Below are 23,961 nucleotides of genomic sequence, written 5' to 3'. Positions count from 1 at the left end.
TTATCTGCTTTCTGTCCCCACAGTTGTGGCCCAGTTTCTTCAGTTATCCCAGATAACAATGAAAAGTAGCATAAGATGTAAAAATTATAATAATAAAACTGTAAGTACAAAATGTCTGACGTGCATCATGAAATTCATGGCTGCTCAATTTCTCACAAAAATCCTGTTGATTTAACTGGTGTTTTTTTTCTCCTTTTTTGTTCACAATAGCATTCTTAGATTTTCATGTGTTATAAGAACTTGCATCATTCACATCCTCATACTGCCCTATTTTGTAATTTTCTCTTGGCCTATTGTTATTTAACAACAAAACTGTCATCTTTTGCAAGACATATCGTAGCACTTCTACGATTCCATTAGCATGCACATAGTTGTCTTCCAGTTCCTTCCTTCAGTTCTTTGTATTATGAATGAACTTATTATAAGGCAGATTAACAATGCATTTTTCATCAGAAGGTCAATGCACATCATGAAATTATTTTTGCATATTGTAAACTTTCATTATTTTTCCTGTATAGTATCATTGCGCCAACCATACGATCGCTCTGTCCCGCGGGAGATAGCACGTCTGCTTGCATCCAGCTGCAGTTGTTATAAGAGTCATGCCCTCATCTGCAATGCTTAAAACCTGACAAATATGGAAAGGGCTATTACCTTATTTCTGTGTGTTCTCTTCATGGACACAGCCAACAGCTGTGAGCTGTTCGGCAGGTTCGACATGCCGAGTTTGTTTAAGGAGGGAGACATAATGATCGGGGGGATTTTCCCGGTTTTCAACAAAGAAATAATCAGCACTTCTACGTTTGAGAAAGAGCCTTCAGGAGTGAAGTGTGCAGGGTATGATTGAATACATCTGAATTTTCCATACTTCATACATGCTTGTTTGTTTTTATCGTGTAAACCTGCTTTTTTCTTTAATCTGCAGCATCTAAATCATTTTATAACTCACATTTAGACTTGACCTGCGAGCTTACCGATGGACCCAAGTGATGATGTTTGCAATTGAAGAAATCAACAAAGATCCTGCTTTGCTGCCAAACATATCTCTTGGTTATAGAATCCTCAATTCTTGTGCATCTCCTACAAACACTTTACGTGCTACGCTCACACTGGCGAGTGGACCTGAGGAGAAGGGTTTGACTTCTGCTTGTACTCCAGCTATATCTGCCCTCATAGCAGAGTCCGGATCATCTCAGTCCTTGGTTGTGGCTGGAGCCCTTGGACCTTTTCAGTTACCAATAGTAAGAGATTTATGCGATTTATGATATTTGATGCTTTTGTGTTGATTGTTGTATGAGTTTTGTTTTGTTATTCCTTTGATAGGTAAGTTATTTCTCAACATGTGCCTGTCTGAGTGACCGGGCTAAATATCCCACCTTTTTCCGAACAATCCCCAGCGACTACTTCCAGGCAAAAGCTTTGGCAGCACTGGTGAAACATTTTGGTTGGCAGTGGATTGGGGCCATACAGTCAGACAATGACTATGGGCGGAATGGGATCCTGGCTTTTAGTGAAGAGGTTAAAAACCTTGGGGTTTGCATTGCTTTTGTCGGCACCGTTCTACGTACGGACACTATGGATAAAATTTTGAATGTTGTGGAGATGATCAAAGAGTCTACTGTTGAGGTAATTCTGGCTTTTGTTCCTGAGGGCGACTTCTATCCTTTGATGAAAGAGGTAGTGAAACAAAACCTCACAGGAATTCAGTGGATTGCCAGCGAGGCCTGGATAACAGCAGCTCGACCCTCCACGCCTGAAATATACCAGGCTTTTGGTGGAGCTCTGGGATTTGTGGTGCAGAAGATGGCTATCCCAAAACTAAAACCGTTTCTTACTGATATCAGTCCTTATAGAGATCCAAATGCAGCCTTTGTGAAGGACTTCTGGGAGATTATTGTGGGTTGTAGACCTGTTTTACCTGGGATGAACACAGATACTGAGGGATCAAGTAAAATATGCACAGGCAATGAGACATTAATGAACTCTCAGGATTTGTTCTTCGATGTCACACAGCTGAGAGTTTCCTACAATGTGCATAAAGCAGTTTATGCTATTGCACATGCCCTTCATCAGCTGGTGTTCTGCAAGCCAGTGGGAGAAAAAGTAATGAAGCTGTGTTTGAATGTATCAGAAATACGGCTGAAGGCGGTGAGAAATATTTAAAAATATTTCAATTCACAAATGATGCTTCACACAGTCTGCAAACAATAAATATACCATATCTATAATGAAGGTTTCTTCTTCATATGAACGTGTCTGAATGTCTGAATAGTCTTTTCCTTTTCTCAGGTTGTTGATCACCTGCAAAGGGTCAACTTCAAAGATCAGTTTGGGGAACGTGTGTTTTTTGATGAGAATGGTGACCCTCCTGCTTCTTATGACATTATTAACTGGCAGCTGATGGACGGACAGGTGCAACATGTGACAGTGGGTCATTTCGTATCTACTGCAAATGGTGAATATAAGCTCAGCATCGAGGAGGACAAGATAGTGTGGAAGACAGGGAAAACAGTAAGCGTCAAAAACACTTTCTCATGTAGCAGATAATCTGCTGAGTGTGTGCACACTACTGTTTCACACTTTACATTTCTTTTTCCCTCAGGTCCCCACATCAGTGTGCTCTAATGTTTGTCCAGTCGGAACCAGGAAAGCTCAAATTAAGGGAAAACCCACGTGCTGTTTTGACTGTATCCCGTGTGCTGATGGAACTATAGCCAATTCAACAGGTACATGGACATGTACAAAAAGCATATATGTGAAACATATATGACACAACCAAACATATATGACACGTGTTTAGTGTCTGCATATTTTTAATGTTTAAATAGTCTGGGGTTTTGTTACTGTGCCATACTGAAGTGGTCTTCAAAGTTGAATCATTCACTTTCCAGTTATTATCCAGATGCTCACTTCACGCTCACTTCTCTTTATCCTGATCAGGTGCAGCAGACTGCACATCCTGCCCACAGGAATTCTGGTCCAACGAGAGGAAAGATGAATGCATTCCTAAAACAACTGAGTTCCTGACGTATCATGAGCCCATGGGAATATCTATCACCGTTGTGTCCCTGCTAGGGGCCTCCCTGTCGCTGGCCACCATGATGGTCTTTATCTACTACAGAGAAACTCCTGTAATAAAGGCCAGCAACACAGAGCTGAGCTGTTTCCTCTTGTTTTCTCTTTTTCTGTGTTTCCTCTGTCCTCTCCCTTTCATGGGAAGACCAACACTCTGGACATGCATGCTGCGCCACACGGCTTTTGGTGTGACATTTGCTCTTTGCATTTCCTGTGTCTTGGGAAAAACTATTGTCGTGGTTACCGCCTTCAAAGCCACATTTCCTGGCCACAAAGTTTCAGGAAAGTTTGGTCCTGCGCAGCAAAGGATCATCGTCTGCTCCTGCACTTTCATTCAAATAGTCATATGTGTGTTGTGGCTAAATTTAAACCCACCTTTCCCAGACATGGTTTTCAGATACAGCAACAAGAAGATTGTTTTAGAGTGTAACACCGGCTCTGAGGCTGCGTTCTATGCAGTGCTGGGCTACATAGGAATCCTGGCAATAATATGTTTAGTCCTGGCTTTTCTGGCAAGAAAGTTGCCTGATAACTTTAATGAAGCCAAATTTATCACATTCAGCATGCTGATATTCTGCGCCGTGTGGATCGCCTTCATCCCAGCGTACGTCAGCTCTCCTGGAAAGTTTACCGTTGCTGTGGAGATATTTGCAATTTTATCTTCGGCATTTGGCTTATTAATCAGCATTTTTGCACCTAAATGTTACATAATATTGCTGAAGCCAGAGAAAAATACAAAGAAACATGTCATGGGAAAAAGAATGAACCAAAAATACACAGTTTCCTAATTAAAAGGCTTGTTTTTTATCGGACTGTAGGAGCATGTGTACTGCAACAACATCTCAACAGGTTTATACAAAAGTTGAAATGCCATTTGTAATTGTAAATTATGTTGTGTATGGAAAATGTAAATGCCTAAATTTGTGACATGCTTAAAGGAAATTGAATGTACAAATTCGATTTACATACAAAAGTTTTACATTTCGGTTGTTCTATCGTCTGTTTCACTGCTTTGTTGTGACATTACGTTACATCAGGATAAAAATAAAAGATCAAAATAAAAACCTTTTTCACTGTCTGCTTTGTTTGCCACAACCAGTCAAATTGCAATTCGGTCTTTATGCAAAAAAATTATGCTCAGTGTAGTTAACCTTCACACCTTTCGGCTATAAAATGTTACGATGTCAAAAGTTTACTCAATTTGTATGAAAATTAGGTCGTAATTACACTATGAATTTTTTTAGTTAAGTGACCTTGCTTGTGCCAGATCTGAAGGCTGATGTGAAGTCACCAGGACCTTGACCTTTGTCCACTTAACTATGGATGATTCCTACTTGAGTCAAAGTGAATCTCTGAGCATTACTCAGTGCAAGGTCACAGTGACTTTGATGATAAAGGGCCATCCTAAAAATGTAATACCTAAACCACTAATGTTGCTAATGGGGATGTATAATAACCATTATTCTGAGTGATTATGTTTTGGATACATAGATGGTTTGAAATCATGTTCTATACACAACAGTGAAAAAATTAAAACTCTAACTCTAATGATGCTTTGTTCTGTTTAGTTGAACATGTCGTGATGGTTGCATCGTTAGAGACAAAAGCAACTGTTTTTCTTTTTTGAAATGGATAATTTGCTCCCATATGCTTGTTAGATTAATTGGTGACTGTGTAGTAGCCGTAGGTGTGCACAGGAGAATGGTTGTTGTTGTTGTCTTTCTGTGTTAAACCTGTGATAGACTGGTGACCTGTCTGGGGTGTACCCCACCTTTTGTCCACTGAGAACTGGGTTAGCCTCCAGGCCTCTCCTGTGGCCCTCTAGAGGACAAGCGGTTACAGACAATTAATGAATGAATAATGAACAACTCGTTCAACAGGGCTTTGCTTTATTGCTTCTTTGCTATATTGTTTCAAGCATGAGCAACACAAAGAAAGGCCATTAAAATTGATTTATTATATATGTAAGTTTTTGAAAACAATTTAATTTTCACCTTTTCATCATGCTTTTCTTGCAGTTTTTTTCTGGTTTCAGAATTATGATATAGCACTTTGGCGCAAAGATGCAAAAAAGAAGTCCGAAACCTGAGGCTAAGATAGCGAAGATGTGGACAGCCACCGTGTATTTTCCAGCCGTGCTCACGTAAACTGGAATGAAAGTAATCCACACGGCAAAGAATATCAGCATGCTGAAGGTGATGAACTTGGCTTCGTTAAAATTATCGGGCAGCTTTCGTGCCAAGAAAGCCATTAGGAAGCACATGCAGGCCAAAACGCCGATGTATCCAAGAACACACCAGAAGCCAACTTCTGAACCAGTCACACACTCCATGATGATGGTGGCACTGTAGTAATTGGTGTTATTGTTGGCATGGGGCGGACTAGTGAGCAGCCAGATAATACAGATGATGACCTGTGTGTGTGGGGGAACAATAAGATGTAATTTTTTATTTGTTTTAACTGAAAGAGATGAAAAGACAGGTTTAGAGAAAGTTCATCTACCTGGACGGCGGTTCCCAAGAGCACACTGGCTCTCTGCTGGTTGGTACCAAACCACTTCATGGCATTACTTCCTGGCAATGTGGACCTAAATGCCATCAGAACCACTGTGGTCTTGGCCAGGAGGCATGAGATACAGAGCGCGAAACTGATACCAAATACTGGATATCTGATGCGGCAAAGCCAGTCTGAAGGCTCACCAATGAACAGCAGGCCGACAAGGAAACAGATGGCGAGGAACGCCAAGAGAAGAAAGCTCAGTTCCATGTTGTTGGCCCGAACCAGAGGCGTGTCTTTGTAAGTGATGAATATGGCGAGGATGAAAATGGAAATGCAGGCTCCGAGAACACACGCAGCACACAACAGAATGCCCATTAACTCGTGGTAAGACAGGTACTCGATCGCCTTCGGGATGCAAAGATCTCGGGCTTCGTTGGACCACGTGTTCTCAGGGCAGTGTGAGCACTCCAATGAATCTGGAGATATAAAGGGCACATTTTAGAGACTCTAGAACCCACTAAGACAAAGAAAAGAAAAGACGGAACACACCATTCTTCTTACTAACTTCTCCCTCAGTGCAGGGAACGCAGTCGTAACAGCAGATGGGTTCCCCCTTTCTCCTGGCAACGCGAAAACCTGGAGGACAACTGTCGCTGCATACAGACCGGGAAGCCTGAGAGGCAGAGTTGAGCCACTCAGAGAGACACTGATATAATATTTTAATGTCTAATCATAAAGTAAAATTAAATATATATAGCTACAGAGCATATTAGTCAATAGTGAAGTGTATTGTATTTTTTATGAAATCAAGAACAGTGGTACATACCGTATGTAATACAAATTTCAAATCTCCTTTAAGTTACATTTGTAGAATAAAATTATCACAACACAATCACAACCTATTCACAAATATAACTAATAAACATTGTAATTAAATATAACATGATTCTGGGTCATATTTGAGGGTGACATTTTGTCTGCTTGTTCAACAATAAATGATATGAGTCACGAATGAGAACAAATTAGCGGACGCGTTGATCAACAATGAGTAAAACAGTCTAAGAGGTGAACATGGTCTCAGGCCCGTTTGCAGAGAACACACCTGCTTGCCGACGGGCCACTGGATCCTGGAGTCATTTATGACGAGGCTGTGTTCAGTGGGCATTGAGGCATCAAAGAAACCCACCTTGACCAATTGCAGAGAGCCATCAGGCCTCGTCTGCCAGTTCACAAGATCATAATATGCGATGGGGTCACCGTTTTGATCAAAGTTGACTCTTTCCCCCAGTGCAGAAAAATTTGCTTGTTTCATATAGTGGATCAGCTGGAAAAACAGAAACAGGTTAATGTGACTTCTGTCTTGTTTAGTAAAAATAAACTGTAACATAATATCCACAGTCTCACCTGCCAAGGTTTAAAATTTTTGGGGTCTGCACAGGTTTGATTAGCAAAAGGCCCCTTTCCAACCTTGCAATTACTCATGTCGTGCAAGGCATGAGCCACCAAATATACAGCTTTGTAGACATTATAGGAAACCCTTAACTGTGTCATGTCAGAATACGGAGAGTAAACGTCATCTAAATCCTCCTTCCCGTTACACGGCGGTCTGTCGAAGTAGCTCTCATCACCATGAGAGTGGCTGTTCACTGAGCCGTTTAGTCGACACTTAAACGTCTCTTCCCAAAATTCTGCCAAGAAGGCTGATTCATGAATAGTGGACGGGGTGAGGCTGGTGAGGTGTTGCTTCAGGCCCGGAATCGTGTCTGTTCTCTGGATGGCGAATCCTAGCGTTCCCTTCAGGAGGTTCCCAGAGTTTTCCCACAGCGACGAGGCCGTGGACCAGGCCTCGCTGGCAATCCACTGCAGTCCGGTTATGTTCCGACGCTGGATCTCTCTCAGGATGCTTTTCATCTCCGACTCGCTAGAAAAGTTGATGATGACTTTAGAGGACGCCGTCTAACGAGTGAAAAAGTAATTAACTGTGAATTAATTTTCAGAAAGTTTGAAGACTTTTGATTAAGTATCTTAGTCTATATTTAATGTAATTCATATGAGGGTACATGTACAGTATTAGGGAGTTAAACTGTGTTTATATGATGTTTAAATGTTTAAATTGTGTTAAAAAATACAATTTAACATCAATCACAACTGAGGCAGAAAAAGACTTAAGAAAAGATTTCAGTGACTACAGTATATTTCAGTAGTTGTTTGTAACAGAGGAGAAGACTTAGGGTTAGGGTCAAACTACAACTGATTTTTAAGGTGATATTCTCTATTTCTTCATGTGCATTTAACCCTCTTTATGAGAAACATGTAGAACTACCTGTATAACTTCCAGCAGGTCATCTAGGGCCTCCTGACTGAGCACCATGGGGTACAAATGAGCGTAGGCCGTGCACACACCGTACCGCACTGACTCCCTAAGGAAGAGCTGAATGGCAAAACTGGCGTAATCAGACTCCACGCCAATGATCCCGACCCAGGTCCAGCCGAAATATTTAACCAGCTGAGCCAGGGCTCTTATCTGGAAGGCATCACTAGGCATGGTCCGCATGAAGCTGGGAAACTCCTTTTGGTTACTCAGGCAGCTGCAGGATGCAAAATAGCTCACCTAGTATTAGAGAAAACTGCAGTCAACCATTTGTACTTTGGCCTGCAAGTGTCAAGTTTCACTGAACAGTACAGACTTTACAAACGTTCAGTGGTGCAGAGTTACTCCTGCAACTGACACGGGAGCTCAGCTAAAAAATGCAAGCTGAGGAAAAACTATTTTAGCAACATGGAAATTTTAAATATTTAAATACATTTATGAAAATGTAAAAAAACACCAGTATATACTTTCAAGTTAAATCAACAAATACTGTATCTGTGTCCAGGCAACAAACAGGAACAAGCATGTTCCACTGAATTATACAGATTTTAGCTTTATCTTACTCTCTCTAAGTTAAAGTGGGGCTGGTTTGCTTAACCTTAAACAGTAACAGTTTTTACAGGGCAGTGACAATATCACAACTGAATGGTAATACTAAATGCTTATTAACGTGGCACAAATACATTTTGCAAACATTATCACGACCGAAGAGCTCAGGAAGTCTCACCAGAGGGATATGGAAAGAACCCAGACTTCGTAGCAGATTCATACAGACGCCAGAGCTGGCATCCCCTATGATTACCCGGGACACAGTTCTGTTCACGGCAGCGCAACCTGAATAGTTTTTTTCTAGACTGTTGTCTCCGTCGACACTCTGAGTTTTGAGGCCTCTCTCCGGCTGCCCATTCACCAGCAGAAAAGACGCTCTCAGAGACACGGGTATGTCGTTACAGCTGTCACGGATGTGGAAGCCTAGCTTGAGCTGTGGCAGGAGATCCCCACGCTGGTTGATCTCTTTGATCGCAAATGTCATAGTCTGCATCCAGCGTAAGGCTCGAGAGCTGAAACTGCACAGAAGAGTGAAAGCAATTCATCACACAACACAAATATGTACTGTATATGTACAGTGTACAAGAAGAAACGAGTCAGCTACTTTTAAACTAATCATTAATTACTTACTACTTATACATATATGGTGTTGGTTTTGCTTTGTAAGTTGTAACAGAAGACTCTGGGCTGTAATGTAGAGGGAATAACCCTCCTACAACCACATCTCCATCTTCGTACAGACTATTTCTCTCCTCCTCTCCCAAGAAAACACAAGCATCCCCGGCAGCAGATGAGTCAGGTTTGCAAATAATAAGAGAAAGAAAAATAATAAGCTTTGCAGCCAGCAGTGGCATGGCTGCAACAGTGTTGGTAGAAAGCTTCAATCGCCCCTTCTGTTCCTGTTAAAAAGGAGAGCGATATTTCAGGACGCAGCTGACTTATAAGCTTTAGTTTGTCACAAAAAAATCTGAAGGGAACGCCCAGACACGGTGGTTGTGACATCATTAGATGTAACACCTGATGTAGGATGAATAGTGCATACAACAAATATGAGATAAATATATTCATAGACAGCTCTTCAGTTGTTGAGATTAATCTGTAGTTTTCTAACAGATATATAGTCAGAGCATTCGTTTGTTTGTAATCTAAAACTGTAAAATCAATAAGATCCTGAGTTTTGAGTCATATACAAAAGCCCTGTGATGTTAATGGAATACTGTGACATTAATGTCACTGACCTTGAGTCTTACGCTTTGTCTACGGGGGCCATGCAACAAAAAGCAGCACTTTAGCAGCACTTCAGCGGCTTTTGTCCTCCATCACTGTTCATACTGATAGAAGAAGAAATACTGTTGAAACCTCCCAACAAACCAGAAAATAAGAGCATTTGTTTTATTAAATTGGTCTAAGACTGGGCTTGCTCTCTGCTTTAGCAATGAGCAGCGCTTGTATATCATGTGTGTTGGGACTGAATTATATTTTTAGTTTGCTATTACAGAGCTTGCTTCGCTGGTCAACCAAATTCAAACATTAATAAACTGTACTTTTAGAGATTCTTTTAATTAGCAAGTTGAATGTTCTGTGAATTGTATTAAATGTGTCCACGTAACACATAATAACTAAAAACATCCTAAAATGAGTTTTACCCCTAAACTGGCCATAGCTAAACATTCTAACTTTAGGTTAATAGGATATAGGATGAGATACTCTATCTGTGGAAGTTTTTTTTCCCCCATCATTTATGTTATGTTATGTTAGTCTACACTAACTCACCATAGGGAATTAGGAGGGGCTGTCGATGTCCAATCCAGAAGCTTCCTGTCATTAATATGAGAATGACATTCGGTATAAATAATTTGCCTTTTTCTTTGATCTCTCTCTCTGTCTCTCTTAAGGGATGTGTAATAATGACTCTGCTTGCGTTGTTTTCCTTCCTTTACTCTGTCAATGTCCTTACTTTAACATATGCCCCGGTTTTCTGCTTCGCTGAAGTGTGCACTCTTCAAAACAGCTTCCAGCCAGGCTTTGTGGCCGAGGGTGACTACGTTATCGGAGGCATCTTTCCCCTTCATTACAACCAGGAGATGCCAGACCTAAACTGCACCTACAGACCACCACCAGTGAAGTGCAACGGGTGAGATTATTTGCCTCCTGCTGAAATGTGTGTTTTTGTTCCTCAGGCAAACAGCCCCATGTTGAATGTGTGCGTGGTTTGTGCATCTTTGACTGCTGAGCTACAGATTTGATCCGAGGGCATTTCGCTGGGCTCAGACCATGAGGCTGGCAGTGGAGGAGATCAACCAGAGTCACGACCTGTTGCCAAATCACACCCTGGGGTACAAAATCTTTGATTCCTGTGCTTATCCACTGACCGGCCAGAGGGCTGCTCTGGCTGTGCTGAACGGAATGAGTGAGGAGGACTCTCCAACATGCAGTGGTGCTTCTCCGCTCCTTGCTGTGATCGGAGAATCTGGTTCAGCTCAGTCCATCGTGGTGTCAAGAATCCTGCAGCCTTTCAGAATCCCGATGGTAATTGTGTCTCTTTTCTTCTGGTATCCCACAAACATTCAAAGATTTTACTTTTCTATTTTCTTCTTTCTTCCTCAACGCAGATCAGCTACTTTTCCTCCTGTGCATGTTTCACTGACAGAAGACAATATCCTACTTTCTTCAGAGTAATTCCTAATGATGACTATCAGGTATGCCTTAGTAATCAGAAAACACTGAAGCTGCTGCTGTTTAAACTATAATGCATTAGAATTTATTTATCTGCTGTTAACACATATTCACCACATTCAGATTCACAATTTTAATAAATAGCATTTACATACAATATGTTTTCATCTCACTTTACAGTGGTATACAAATTTATTAGCACATTGTAGAGGGATCTGTTTTTTTTTTTTTTTTTTTTTTTTTTTATGTGCATATGTGTGTAATTGGGTCGGCCCTCTTTTCTGGTTCCCCAGGTGAAGGCCATTGCTCAGCTGCTGGTGCGCTTCAACTGGACTTGGGTGGGACTGGTGCGAGGGGACCATGAATACGGACGCTTTGCCGTACAAGGTTTACTGAGAGAACTGGAAGGCACCAAAGTGTGTGTGGCATACCAAGAAATGATCCCTCTGCTCTACAATCGCCAGAGGGCCCTGGAGATCATGCAGGTAGATGCAAAGTGTGTGGTGATCCAAGTTCCAAAGGTAGTATATACAGGTGCTGGCCAGTAAATTAGAATATCATCAAAAACTTGATTTATCTCAGTAATTCCATTCAAAAAGTGAAATTTGTACATTATATTCATGCAATGCACACAGACCGATGTATTTCCAATGTTTATTTCTTTTAATTTTGATATTTATAAGTGACAACTAATGAAAACTCCAAATTTGGCATCTCAAAAAATTAGAATATTGAAAAGGCCAATGAAAAAAAATGTTTTTTTTAGAAATGTTGGCCAACTGAAAAGAATGAACATGAAAAGCATGCGCATGTATAGCACTCAATACTTAGTCGGGGCTACTTTTGCCTCAATCACTGCATTAATGCGGCGTGGCATGGACTCGATCAGTCTGTGGCACTGCTCAGGTGTTATGAGAGCCCAGGTTGCTCTGATAGTCGTCTTCAGCTCCTCTGCATTGTTGGGTCTAGCGCATTGCATCTTCCGCTTCACAATACCCCATAGATTTTCTATGGGGTTAAGGTCAGGCGAGTTTGCTGGCCAATCAAGGACAGGGATACCATGGTCCTTGAACCAGGTACTGGTGGTTTTGGCACTGTGTGCAGGTGCCAAGTCCTGTTGAAAAGTGAAATCTGCATCTCCATAAAGTTGGTCAGCAGCAGGAAGCATGAAGTGCTCTAAAACTTCCTGGTAGACAGCTGCATTGACCTTGGACCTCAGGAAACAGAGTGGGCCAACACCGGCAGATGACATGGCACCCCACACCATCACTGACGGTGGAAACTTTACACTGGACCTCATGCAACGTGGATTCTGTGCTTCTCCGCTCTTCCTCCAGACTCTGGGTCCTTGATTTCCAAAGGAAATGCAAAATTTGCTTTCATCAGAAAACATAACTTTGGACCACTCAGCAGCAGTCCAGTCCTTTTTATCCTTGGCCCAGGCGAGATGCTTCTTACGCTGTTTCTTGTTCAAGAGTGGCTTGACACACGGAATACGACAGCTGAATCCCATGTCTTTCATGCGTCTCTTCGTGGTGGTTCTTGAAGCGCTGACTCCAGCTGCAGTCCACTCTTTGTGGATCTCCCCCACATTTTTGAATGGGTTTGTCGTCACAATTCTCTGCAGGGTGCGGTTATCCCTAGAGCTTGTACACTTTTTTCTACCACATTTTTTCCGTCCCTTCGCCTGTCTGTTAATGTGCTTGGACACAGAGCTCTGCGAACAGCCAGCTTCTTTAGCAATCAACTTTTGTGTCTTGCCCTCCTTGTACAAGGTGTCAATGGTCGTCTTTTGGACAACTGTTAAGTCAGAAGTCTTCCCCATGATTGTGGAGCCTTCAGAACAAGACTGAGGAACCTTTTAAAGGCCTTTGCAGGTGTTTTGAGTTAATCAGCTGATTAGTGTGGCACCAGGTGTCTTCTATATTGAGCCTTTTCAGAATATTCTAATTTTCTGACATACTGAATTTGGTGTTTTCATTAGCTGTCAGTTGTAATAATAAAAATGAAAATGAATAAACACTTGAAATATATCACTATGTGTGGAAGGAAAGTATACAGTATACAAGTTTCACCTTTTGAATGGAATTACTGAAATAATTCAACTTTTTGATGATATTCTAATTTACTGGCCAGCACCTGTAGAGTGTTCTTTCACCTGAAAAATGTGTTCTATTGAACTAGACTCTTAGACAGACTTTATTCATCCACATGGGAAATTGCTGGTCAGCTCAGCTGCATGTAAAAAAACACTCTTAAGAACCACCAAGTAAAAAGATAGGTAAAAAAGATAAAATAATAAAATAAAATATAAGTAGAAATCTAGTAAAATAAAACAAAACATTAACTGAGTGCTGAGTATTTTATTTAGTTACATATATTAAATGAATTTTGCAGCCTGTTGTGTTATATGTCATTTATTTTATTAGTTAATATTCTATACCTTCCCTCTTCCTCGTAAACGTTTTCCTCCTTCTCTACGTGCCTGTCTGTAAAGGTGATGCGCACGTCTTCTGCAAAAGTAGTGGTGGTATTTTCAGCTGAGGGCGAAATGACTCCTTTCTTGAGAGACTACATGGAGGAGAACATCACTGGAATCCAGTGGGTGGCTAGTGAGGCCTGGATCACAGCATCCGTCTTCACAGGGAGCGAGTATTACCCCTTCCTGGGAGGCACCATTGGGTTTGGTATCAGAAAGGGTCGTATCTTCCGGCTCAGTGACTACCTGCAGACAATAAACCCTCAGAGGTATCCCGATAATGTTCTGGTGCAGGAGCTGTGGGAGGCTCTGTATGGCTGCAGTTCTTCTCTTTCCTCTGCCTCCCAGTTGCCATTATGCTCGGGGCAGGAGATGCTGTTGGAGCAGCATTCAGCCTACATGAACACATCCAGCCCCAGAGTGGCCTATAACGTCTATAAAGGTGTGTACGCAGTTGCTCATTCTCTGCACAACCTTCTCCGCTGTCAACCAGGAAGTGGGCCTTTTCAAAACAAGTCATGCGCTCAGAGTAACAACATCTTCCCCTGGCAGGTATAATAAACATCCAGTATTGTCACTTTTACTTTTACGGTGACACACTTAAAAATATTTACAGTACTCCACATTATCTGCTGGTCTTCAAGCTCCAGTACTATCTCCAGGAAGTGTCATTTAACATTGCCGGGGAAGAGGTAAACTTTGACCTGAAGGGCGACTCCATACCATATTATGACATTATCAACTGGCAGAGAGGCGCAAGCGGGAACATTGAATTTATCAACGTGGGGTTGTTTGACGGAACCAAGCCTGATGGAGAGGAGCTGGTGATCCAGGAGGACAGGATAATGTGGGCAGGGCATCAGAGTGAGGCAAGCTGCTCACACTGTGTTTTTACCTTCATCAGATGCCAACTGTTGAAGTTCTGTAGGTTAAGGTGGAGGTAAGTCAGGTGGGCAGGAAGGTGTGGATCTGATGTGAGTCCTGTTGCAGTCGTAGTCGCAGTGAACAGTAAATTCAGAGTTGGCCATACAGTATTGCTTCAAGAGAAAAAAAAAAAGAATTATTACTGAATTAAAAGAAAAGAGTAATGCACAAAGGGTTTTCTTCAGATTAATTCACGCCTCAAACTGTTTCAGAAATCCTGCAACCACAAGAATAATTGTTTTCATTCTATAATGATAAGTTTATATAAACTTTACAGCAGAGTTGAATATAAAGAAAAAGAACAACACATTCTTAAATGAAGGAGAATACCCATTTCAGTAATTGTTTGGCCTACATATAATATGTGAGAAAGGGAAGAAATGGTTGTCACCGTTTGGTAAAGTTTAAATTAGACACACAGATGGCTTGTTATGTCCAGCCTGCAATAAAGAATGCAAAGTTCATGGTAATGTTCAACAGGAAATGCAGCAAATCCTCTCGTTTGATGAGCCCAAACATGGAATAATGGGCATTTTTGATTGGATACATTCATAAAGCAATCAAGAAAAGTTGCTAATTTTAGTCAATAAGCAAATAATTGCTTCAACAAATTTAATTTTATTGTTTTGTCTCTTTAGGTGCCAGTGTCTGTATGCAGTGCCAGCTGCCTTCCAGGGTCCAGGAAGGCTGTCCGTCGTGGGGAGCCTGTCTGCTGCTTTGACTGTGTACCATGTGACAGCGGCAAAATTAGCAATCAGACAAGTGAGCCTGAAACCATACAATTAAGCTGAACTGTTAAACATAATTTCACATTTAGTAGTAGAAGTACAAGTCCCCACAGACTGGCTGATGAAGTTATGCAACAGGCAAGAGCTGGCAGTGATGGTGGTGAATGAGAGAAGTGGAGGGAAATGGAGGGGGTGTAAAAATTTGAGAAAGTGCATGCCCATTAGTGCATGATGAGTCATCAACCTTTTTTTAAACTGTTTTACAGCAAATTACAAGCTCTAAAATGTTATCAACTTTATCAGTAGTGTGCCTTTTTGTCAGTGTTAGACCAAATATTTCGATACAGCCCATGTGATATAAAAGCACACGAGATTTGAATTAATGGGAACTTTAATATTTCTTTACAATCAAGGAATAGTTCAATATTGAAGAGTTGAACTGAGATTTTGTTTTTTTCTTACTCTTTCTCTTGTAGATTCAATAGAATGCACATTTTGTCCCGAAGACTTCTGGTCAAACATGGACAGAACAGCCTGCATCCCCAAGAGGGTGGAGTTCTTGTCCTATGATGCCTTGGGAATAGCTCTGACAGTGATCTCTGTGGTGGGTGCCTGCCTCACCGTGGCTGTCCTTGCAGTGTTCTTTTACCACAGGAACACAGCAATCGTCCGCGTGAATAACTCAGAACTCAGCTTCTTCATCCTGTTTGCCCTGACGCTGTGCTTCCTTTGTTCGCTGGTTTTCATTGGAGAGCCAACATTTTGGTCCTGCATGCTTCGCCACACTGCCTTCAGCATCACTTTTTCACTTTGCATCTCCTGCATCCTGGGAAAAACTCTGGTGGTGTTGGCTGCTTTCACTGCCACCAGGCCAGGGAACAATATAATGAAGTGGCTTGGGCCCAAGCAGCAGAGGGCCATTATCTTCAGCTGCACTGTGGTTCAGGTAGTCATCTGTGCCGCCTGGCTAATAGACGCTCCACCTTTTCCATTCCGAAATACCAAGTATGAACGCTCGAAGATCATACTGGAGTGCAGCGTGGGATCTAGCTTTGCATTTTGGTGTGTTTTGGGATATATTGGCCTACAAGCTTGTCTCTGCTTTATACTGGCGTTTCTGGCCCGCAAGTTGCCCGGCAACTTCAATGAGGCCAAATTCATCACTTTCAGCATGCTGATCTTCTGCGCAGTGTGGCTGGCGTTCATCCCTGCTTATATCAGCTCTCCTGGAAATTACGCCGATGCCGTGGAGTCATTTGCCATTCTGGCTTCCAGCTTTGGTTTGCTGTTCTGCCTGTTTGCTCCCAAGTGTTACATTATCTTAGTGAAGCCAGAAAAAAATACAAAGCAGCACCTCTTGGGAAAAGAAAAGAAGTAATGTTACTTCTTCACAAGTCCTAATTAATTTCACATTTGTTCTAGACCGTGTGCTAGAAAAAAAGTTGCATAATTACATGAAGCCTTTTCTGTTAATGTTTGTAATATTTAGAATGAATAAACATGAATGAATAAACCCAGGTTGTTGAAAAACCTTCCTATGATCTCCTACCATACACATTTTAACTTGTTACAGTTTTAACTAGTTTGAGTTTGATCCTGTCTAATTTAGAACTGAAGACAAGGAAGTCTGCAGTTACTAATCAATTATTGATTCAGTTTTACCAGAAAGTTTAGAAATCTTAGAATTATCTGTATGTATTGCAGAAAATGTGTTGCAAAGTATGTTCCAGCTTTTATGTATGTTGAGTTATTTGCAGCAATTACTTATTTGTTAAATAAGTAAATTAATAGAGGAGATGCAGATCAGACCATGATCTTTGGGATTAAATGCACAGTGTGAAAGCAATCTTAGATACAAACATGTCTCTTTTATTCATATGTTAATCATCTCTTACTAATAGTTTTCCCATACAACAAATCAATGGCAGACAGTAAATGTTTTGAAGGTATTTAATCAAAAAGACATTTACAAGGCTGATTTCGAGGTCAGTAGGCATCTCAAGCTGTTACAATGTCCACATGCTAAACATACACCAGTTATAGGGAAAAAAAGCTAAAATGCCTGTTTAAATTAGGAGAGCTTTAAATATTTATCCTTCTCTGGTTTTAAAATATTTCAGCAAAGGCTGACACTGAGCCTACACTGCAGAGAGAAGGCAGCAGAGCTTTATATAACTGCAGTAAGGATTAATCTTATACAGTAAATAATAGAAAATAGTGGGGACTTTGAGTCAGAGCCTTGTTTGAAGGATTGCATAACATTAAAAAAAATGTGGTGTCTGGCAGAATAATGTTGTTAGTGGGGAACTTTGGGCCCTATTGGTTGAGGGGAGGGGCCTCTGAGGATCAGGCTTGTTCCAGTGAATCCCACAGATACTTGAATTTGGAGGCCAGGTCAACACCTTGTTTTTCATGTTTTTTTTTTTTTTTTTTTTTTTTGAATTGTTCCTAAACCATTTTTGTGAGTGTGCCTGTGTCAGGCTGCATCCTGTTGGGGATGACTGCTGCTATTCTATGGATGAATCATTGCCTTGGGGAGGGCATGCCTGGTCTGGTCTAGGTGGGTAGTACCTAGACAACCACACAAATGTCAGGTCCAAAAGTTTCCCAGCAAAACATTGAATTGTCACAATATGATTGATGTTATCCACCTCTCCTGTCAGTGACCATAATGTTATGCTGGATGGGTATATTTCAAATAAAAAAAAGAAAGAAAAAAAAACATGCACCTGACACCTGACACCTATACATAAATGTGCATTAGCTTCATCTGGAATGTTTTCCGGTAATGCCTTTCTTGGTGTTTCTCTCTGGCTGCAGTAAAATGATGTAACATTTGGGCACAAAAATACACAGTAACAGGCCAAAGCTAGAGGCTAATATAGCAAATATTTCCACAGCCACAGTGAACTTCCCAGGAGAGCTGACATAAGCCGGGATGAAAGAGATCCAGACGGCCAAGAATATCAGCATGCTGAAGGTGATGAGCTTTGCCTCGTTGAATGTATCGGGCAGCTTCCGTCCAAGAAACGCCAGAAGAAGGCAGGCGAAGGCCAGCAGTCCGATGTAGCCAAGGACGAGATAAAATCCAGGAGGCCATGGTTCCTTACACTCCAGAACAATCTGATGATGAACATACATAGTGATATAAAACAGCACATATAACAATACAGATCATAGAGTATACATACAGATGATTGATCGTGTTTTAATTGTCTGTCGTATCTTAGAATAATTCAAAATATAGGGAACGGGTTTTCATTTTACAGTATCCAAAAACAAACTGCAACTGGAACCAAATATGTAACTACAACTGCAACCATTTTTTTTTACAACACAAAAAATATGGCTGCAGTCTTCATCCTCACCACCAGATGGCACTAGATCCTACACACCAGTCTTCTCGGGATTTGATCAATTTTATTTTTGGTGAATGATGCAGGCAATGTCAAAAAATAAAGAAAATATGAATACTGTGGGAGTCGTCAGAGTATGTTGTTCTTACTTTTCCAGTTGTGGCTTGGTAGGCCGGGTTCCTGAATGGGAAAGGAGGTGCGCCCAGCAGCCAGCCAGCACAAAGACAAATCTGAGGGGAAGGTAGAAAGACAGACAACAAATACATAGTCATAAATGGCATTAAATTTAGTAAAAGTTACATATATTTCACCAACCTGAGGTGCTGTAGTGCAGAGGATCATAGCCCTTTGTTGAGATGGACCAAACAGCTTCAGAGCCCTGGAACCAGGCACGTTAGCCCGGAAAGCCAACAGAACCACTATGGTCTTAACGAGCAGGCAGGAGAGACAGAGGACAAAGCTGACGCCAAATGCCGCCTGGCGAAGTCGACACGTCCACACCGACGGCTGGCCGATGAACACCAGGGAACACAGGAAGCAGAGCTTGATTGACAGCAGAAGCAGGAAACTTATTTCTGAGTTGTTGGCCTTGACGATGGGTGTGGAGCGAAAGCAGTGGAAGACAACGGTGATGGCAGTGGTCAGGAGGACGCCCAGCAGGGTCAGTGCCACCAGGATGATGCCCATGGTGTCGTAGAAAGACAGAAACTCTTCGACCCCTGCGACACATTTCACCCTCTCTTTGTCCGACCAGTAGTACTCAAGGCATTTTGTGCACTCAGTGGAACCTTTGGGGACACATAAAGCAAACACTCACAGTTGATTACTCCCCACTTGTGCCACATTACCTTTCACGGCTCGTTCTGTGGAAAATATTTGAGTAGGTAAAAGACATAGAACCTACCAGTCTGGTTGCTGATCTCTCCGTCTGCACAGGGCAAACAGTCAAAGCAGCAGTGGGGCTCTCCTGGACGTCTGGCCTGTCTGCTGCCAGGGGGACACGGAGCAGTACACTGAGATACTGGCACCTGTAAAATTTGATTGTTATTATTATTTGTTTTGCAGACTTTTATTTAACACTTTAACACAGAATGAAGGATTTAAGAGACAACTGAAACCAGCCTCACCTCTGACTGTCCTTTTGTCCATACGATGTTCCTCTGCTCTATCTTCAACTGTTGCCCCAGAGCAGCTGAACCGTCATAGCTTCCCACTTTGATAAATCTATGCCCAGAATGATATCCCAAAGTTTGCAAGCAGGTTAAACCATCACAGATATTATCAATAAATATAATCTTCTTAATCACGATCACTGAAACATTTTCACACTGAGGTAATTTACTCCACCTTATTTCATTCTTGCTGTTCTTCTGCCAGTTAATTATGTCATAGAGGGGGACTGGCTCTCCGTTAGAGTCGAAATACACTTTCTCATCGAACTGGTTGCTGAAATTCACTGCCTTCAAATGATGCAACAACTGTACAGAAAGAAACAATTAAACAAAGAATCATGACAGCTTAAAATAATAATGAAAAACAATAGTAATAGTTTCACCAACCTGCCCAGATGTAAACGATTTGTGCTTCTCACATAATCTCACGTTAGGTTCTGCAGAATCACAGTTCAGTAAAGTGTGCAGAGCGTGGGCGATGGCATATACAGCTTTATACACGTTATAGGAGATTCTGACCTGAGACACATCAGTGTAGCTGCTATCGGAGAGCCTCAGATCCTCCGATCCGGTACACACAGGCTTTTCAGCAGCACTTCCATCATTTTTATCAGCTGACACATTTAATAAGCTATTTAGTGGCCCAAACAAGGACCCAGAGTTGTTTTGAGACCGGTAACCGAATGCATCTACACCACTGAATCCCAGCTTACAACCAAACTGCTCCTCCCAAAATATGTTGACAAATTCCATCCCAGGTTTGGGAGAAGGACGGACACTCAGAAGGAACTCCTTCAGGCCGGGGATCCTGACTCCGGGGAAGGAGAAGCCCAGTGTTCCCTCTAAGAGCGGGTGGAATTGGGGTGAGGTCAGCAGGCTAGCAGTCACCCAGGCTTCACTAGCTACCCACTGTATCCCTGTCACATTTCTCCGAGCAAGCTGGTATGACATAGATAAAGACATTTTATGATTTCCGTGATTACCAGCTCTGTTGCAGTCACATTACAATGTACAACTGGCCTTATACGTCTGTTTACCTCCAAGAGCAGATCCAGGAGCTGCCCCTCTGTTGCAAAGACCACCGTGACCCGTGCAGTTGAACTCTGCAGCTTGTCTGCCATTTCTCGTATCTCGTCTACTGTTGGCGATTTGGGGAGAGTGAGGTGAAATGCCACACACCCACCCTGTTGTCTAAACTGATTTGTGAAAGCTTGGATTCCGTAGTGACTGTAGTCATCCTAAAACAAACACAGAAAGTCAGTTATGCTGGTGCGTTGCACAGAAAAACCGTGCCGTGTAGCAGCAAGTTTCTCACCGTGGTTCCTATTGTGCCCACCCAGAACCAGCCCAAGAAAGTGACCAGTTGGACAAGGCCTCTAACTTGAAAGAGATCACTCGGCACGGTTCGCAAGAAAGACGGGTACATGCGCTTGTTAGTAAGACAGGTACAAGTGGCAAAATAGCTGACCTAGAGGGAGACAGAGCAGCTCTTGAAACACTAAAAATCCAAAATAACATCATTAAACACTTTTAAACAGCCTTTCAGTGTGTGTTATTTTGCTAATGTATTACCAGTGGGATGTTAAAAGGACCAAGAGTGTCAGCTACAGCTCTTGTGGGGGAAGAAGACGCGAGGCCGATCACAGCAGGCACAGGAGATGCAGACAGACATGCTATCTCCTCTGTTGCTTTTACTTTTATGTCATTTCCCATATTAGGAGGTATTTCTACAGCTTTTAACCAATCCATTTCAACACTCATATCCTTTGTCACATTCAATACGTTTCCAATCTCTGTCATTTGCTGCAGCTCACTTGTTGCAGCCTTGGAGTAACTGATCAGAGAAAAGAGAGCTTGCAGGCTAGTGTGGACGTGGTCACAGCTGTCCATGATCCGGTAGCCTAGCTTCAGACCTGGCAACAGGCTTGAGTTGCGGTTAATTTCCTCCACCGCGAACACCATAGTCATCATCCAGCGGAAGGCTCTGTAGTCAAAGCTGCAGTCAGAAATCACAGCATAAACATGGTGTAACAATGCAGACTATCTAAACAATAGGAACGCACTCATTTTATAAAAAAATATGAAATGTGTGAATGTGATAAATTAATCAAAATTAAACATCAGCAGCGTCCTCACACTCACCCACTGCACGGTGTGATTTTGGGTTTGCTGTGGTAGTTGTGCTGTGGCACAGGGGCCACAAAATGCAGAGGGAAAAACCCCCCAATGACAACGTCCCCCTCTGAGTGCAAGGCCAGAGGCTCACTGTCGCCCAGTTTCACGCACCGAGGTAAACCAGAATGAACACCACTAACTTCCCCTGCCTGCAAATCGTATAGTCTCTCTGCTTTTCCCACAGTGATTCCCTCCAAACTAAACGCTTTCCTCTCATCTGCAGGACCACCAGAGGACACTAAGACGAGAAGGCTAAAGAAGACACAGAGAAGCAACCAGAAGCATATCCCGACAAGAGTTGAATGCATTGCCCATACTGACCCCATGAAGACTGTTTGTGAGAGAGACAGTCTTCGGCCGGCTAATAAGGTAGACTGTAAAGAAAAAAAAAGTATGACGTTTTCATAGGTCATATGACTCATCAGATCAACCAATCACACAAGAAATACAGCTTCACTGGAGAACCCTGTGGTTGATGTGAAAAATAAGAATAATAGGATCATATAAATGTTGACAATAAAACTGATTTGTAGAATGAAAAATAATATATGTGATATATGTTATGGGATATTTATGCATTTGGTATTAAACATTAAATAAGAGAAATACAATTCAATGAAAATAACACAAAGAAACCAAAAGTATGGTGATTTTCCTTGAAATTTTGAGACATCATAAAATTTCTTGGTAAACTGCTACCACCTACTGGAGATTATGTTGAAAAGCTAGAGTGCATTCATGTCTGTGATTGTTTCACAGCTGTTTCAGTTGGTTACAGGGAGACCTCTGTTTGCAAATACACACTGGCCTATGGGCATAATAAAACAACCACTTCGGAAATAAATGAGAATGTTATGCTGAGAGTTTCATTGTGCAACAAACATCTGGCATTTGCAAGAATGAAAAGTTGCTCATGATTTGCAGTTTTCAGTGTATTTTAAGTGAATAGATTCAATCAATTCAATTTTGTGTATTCACTTTTCGTTTTGGATCTGTACCACAGGGAAAGGAGTATGCAAACAAAGAATTAAATCAAATGGAATATGAGACACAGACTATGGAGACAGGAGCAGAATGCCACACATTTGGCAACACAGATTTCTTTTGTAATTTCGTGACCCTATCTTTCATTAACATACATACAACATACATTAACATTTGACAAGATCTGTCCACAGGCACACAGACAAACAAACAAACCAACAAACAAACAAAACATGGAAGCAGCACAAGATGTTGAGCTAGCCTCCAAAGTCACTAGATCCCAAACTGATCAAGTATCTGTGGGACGCACTGGAACAAACCTTATTCACAGAGGTTCCTTCCTGCAACATTCTGTTGCCAGACACCACAGAACACACTAAGAAGGCCCATGTCCATTCACTGATGAGTCACAACTGTGTTGACATATGGGACACCTACTTAATATTAGGAATGTGGTCATAATATTAGGCTTGATCAGTGTACAAACACCTGCAATAACCACTGCTCCTTCAGTCCAACATCGGCCTGAGCCTTGGAGCCAAAAGAACCACATGTATAGGAATAGTGTTTGATGATTTGCACCTTTGATTTTTATTGCACTATGAAGCATGTAATAATACATGTGTCAAAATATTATGATACTGGGCTGGATATGCAATGCATCACAACGAGTAATAATGCATGCTCAGTTACTAATAAATGTAATGTGTAAGGACATTAAATTAAAAGACGGATTATAGAGCAGATTAACTTCTGAAAGGAACTCACAGATGTTTTTCTTTCTACCAGCATTATAGATGTACTCATATAATTGATTTTACAAACGGTGAATTAGGCGTGCATATGTAAAGGCTTAACTGGATAAACAAGTAAAATGTTGGGGGATGTAGGGAAATTAAGAAGTTTAGCTTTCAAAGTGAAAAAAAAAACAGAGAGCGACACATAGTGTTAATTATATAGGACAAACAGGGCA

At 41.6% G+C, this 23,961-nt stretch overlaps 3 protein-coding genes across 3 annotated transcripts; 2 read left to right on the top strand and 1 right to left on the bottom strand.

Moving 5' to 3' along the window:
- Positions 1-703: 703 nt before the first annotated feature.
- Positions 704-3,864, top strand: LOC125013251 (extracellular calcium-sensing receptor-like). Its single transcript, XM_047593742.1, has 6 exons — positions 704-837; positions 956-1,241; positions 1,324-2,148; positions 2,290-2,517; positions 2,603-2,726; positions 2,941-3,864. The coding sequence occupies exons 1-6, from the start codon at positions 719-721 to the stop codon at positions 3,861-3,863; spliced, it is 2,505 nt and encodes an 834-aa protein (XP_047449698.1). The 5' UTR covers positions 704-718; the 3' UTR covers position 3,864.
- A 1,201-nt stretch (positions 3,865-5,065) lies between these two features.
- LOC125013836 lies at positions 5,066-22,312 on the bottom strand. The gene is made up of 21 exons (XM_047594738.1): positions 21,972-22,312; positions 21,644-21,825; positions 21,402-21,511; positions 21,145-21,297; positions 20,867-21,067; positions 20,523-20,768; positions 20,217-20,411; positions 20,005-20,135; positions 19,785-19,881; positions 19,562-19,685; positions 18,807-19,445; positions 18,586-18,590; positions 18,230-18,424; positions 9,128-9,393; positions 8,673-9,012; positions 7,898-8,185; positions 6,979-7,530; positions 6,677-6,898; positions 6,124-6,247; positions 5,578-6,050; positions 5,066-5,488 (listed from the first exon to the last, which is right to left on the bottom strand). Exons 1-21 carry the CDS (start codon positions 22,310-22,312, stop codon positions 5,066-5,068), a joined length of 5,307 nt encoding a protein of 1,768 aa, XP_047450694.1.
- On the top strand, positions 10,403-16,756 carry LOC125013254 (extracellular calcium-sensing receptor-like). Its single transcript, XM_047593744.1, has 8 exons — positions 10,403-10,628; positions 10,735-11,023; positions 11,107-11,193; positions 11,464-11,655; positions 13,668-14,201; positions 14,294-14,518; positions 15,212-15,335; positions 15,778-16,756. The coding sequence occupies exons 1-8, from the start codon at positions 10,579-10,581 to the stop codon at positions 16,677-16,679; spliced, it is 2,403 nt and encodes an 800-aa protein (XP_047449700.1). The 5' UTR covers positions 10,403-10,578; the 3' UTR covers positions 16,680-16,756.
- Positions 22,313-23,961: the final 1,649 nt, after the last annotated feature.

This window comes from Mugil cephalus, chromosome 9 (assembly GCF_022458985.1).
Source record: "Mugil cephalus isolate CIBA_MC_2020 chromosome 9, CIBA_Mcephalus_1.1, whole genome shotgun sequence".
In the NCBI taxonomy this organism is placed as follows: Eukaryota; Metazoa; Chordata; class Actinopteri; order Mugiliformes; family Mugilidae; genus Mugil; species Mugil cephalus.
This window is presented reverse-complemented; position numbering and strand designations above follow the sequence as displayed.

Bases quoted from the DNA above. Each gene is read 5' to 3' on its own strand.
- LOC125013251 (XM_047593742.1), top strand. From the start codon at position 719: ATGCCGAGTTTGTTTAAGGAGGGAGACATAATGATCGGGGGGATTTTC. The intron at 2,149-2,289 runs GTGAGAAATATT...TCCTTTTCTCAG, and splicing joins CAGAAATACGGCTGAAGGCG to GTTGTTGATCACCTGCAAAG. The intron at 2,518-2,602 runs GTCAAAAACACT...TTTTTCCCTCAG, and splicing joins AGACAGGGAAAACAGTAAGC to GTCCCCACATCAGTGTGCTC.
- LOC125013254 (XM_047593744.1), top strand. From the start codon at position 10,579: ATGCCAGACCTAAACTGCACCTACAGACCACCACCAGTGAAGTGCAAC. The intron at 11,656-13,667 runs GTAGATGCAAAG...CTGTCTGTAAAG, and splicing joins GGGCCCTGGAGATCATGCAG to GTGATGCGCACGTCTTCTGC. The intron at 14,202-14,293 runs GTATAATAAACA...CTGGTCTTCAAG, and splicing joins ACAACATCTTCCCCTGGCAG to CTCCAGTACTATCTCCAGGA.
- LOC125013836 (XM_047594738.1), bottom strand. From the start codon at position 22,312: ATGCATTCAACTCTTGTCGGGATATGCTTCTGGTTGCTTCTCTGTGTC. The intron at 20,412-20,522 runs GTAGATGCATTC...GCTGCTGAAAAG, and splicing joins GTAAGCTGGGATTCAGTGGT to CCTGTGTGTACCGGATCGGA. The intron at 5,489-5,577 runs GTAGATGAACTT...CCACACACACAG, and splicing joins TCTTGGGAACCGCCGTCCAG to GTCATCATCTGTATTATCTG.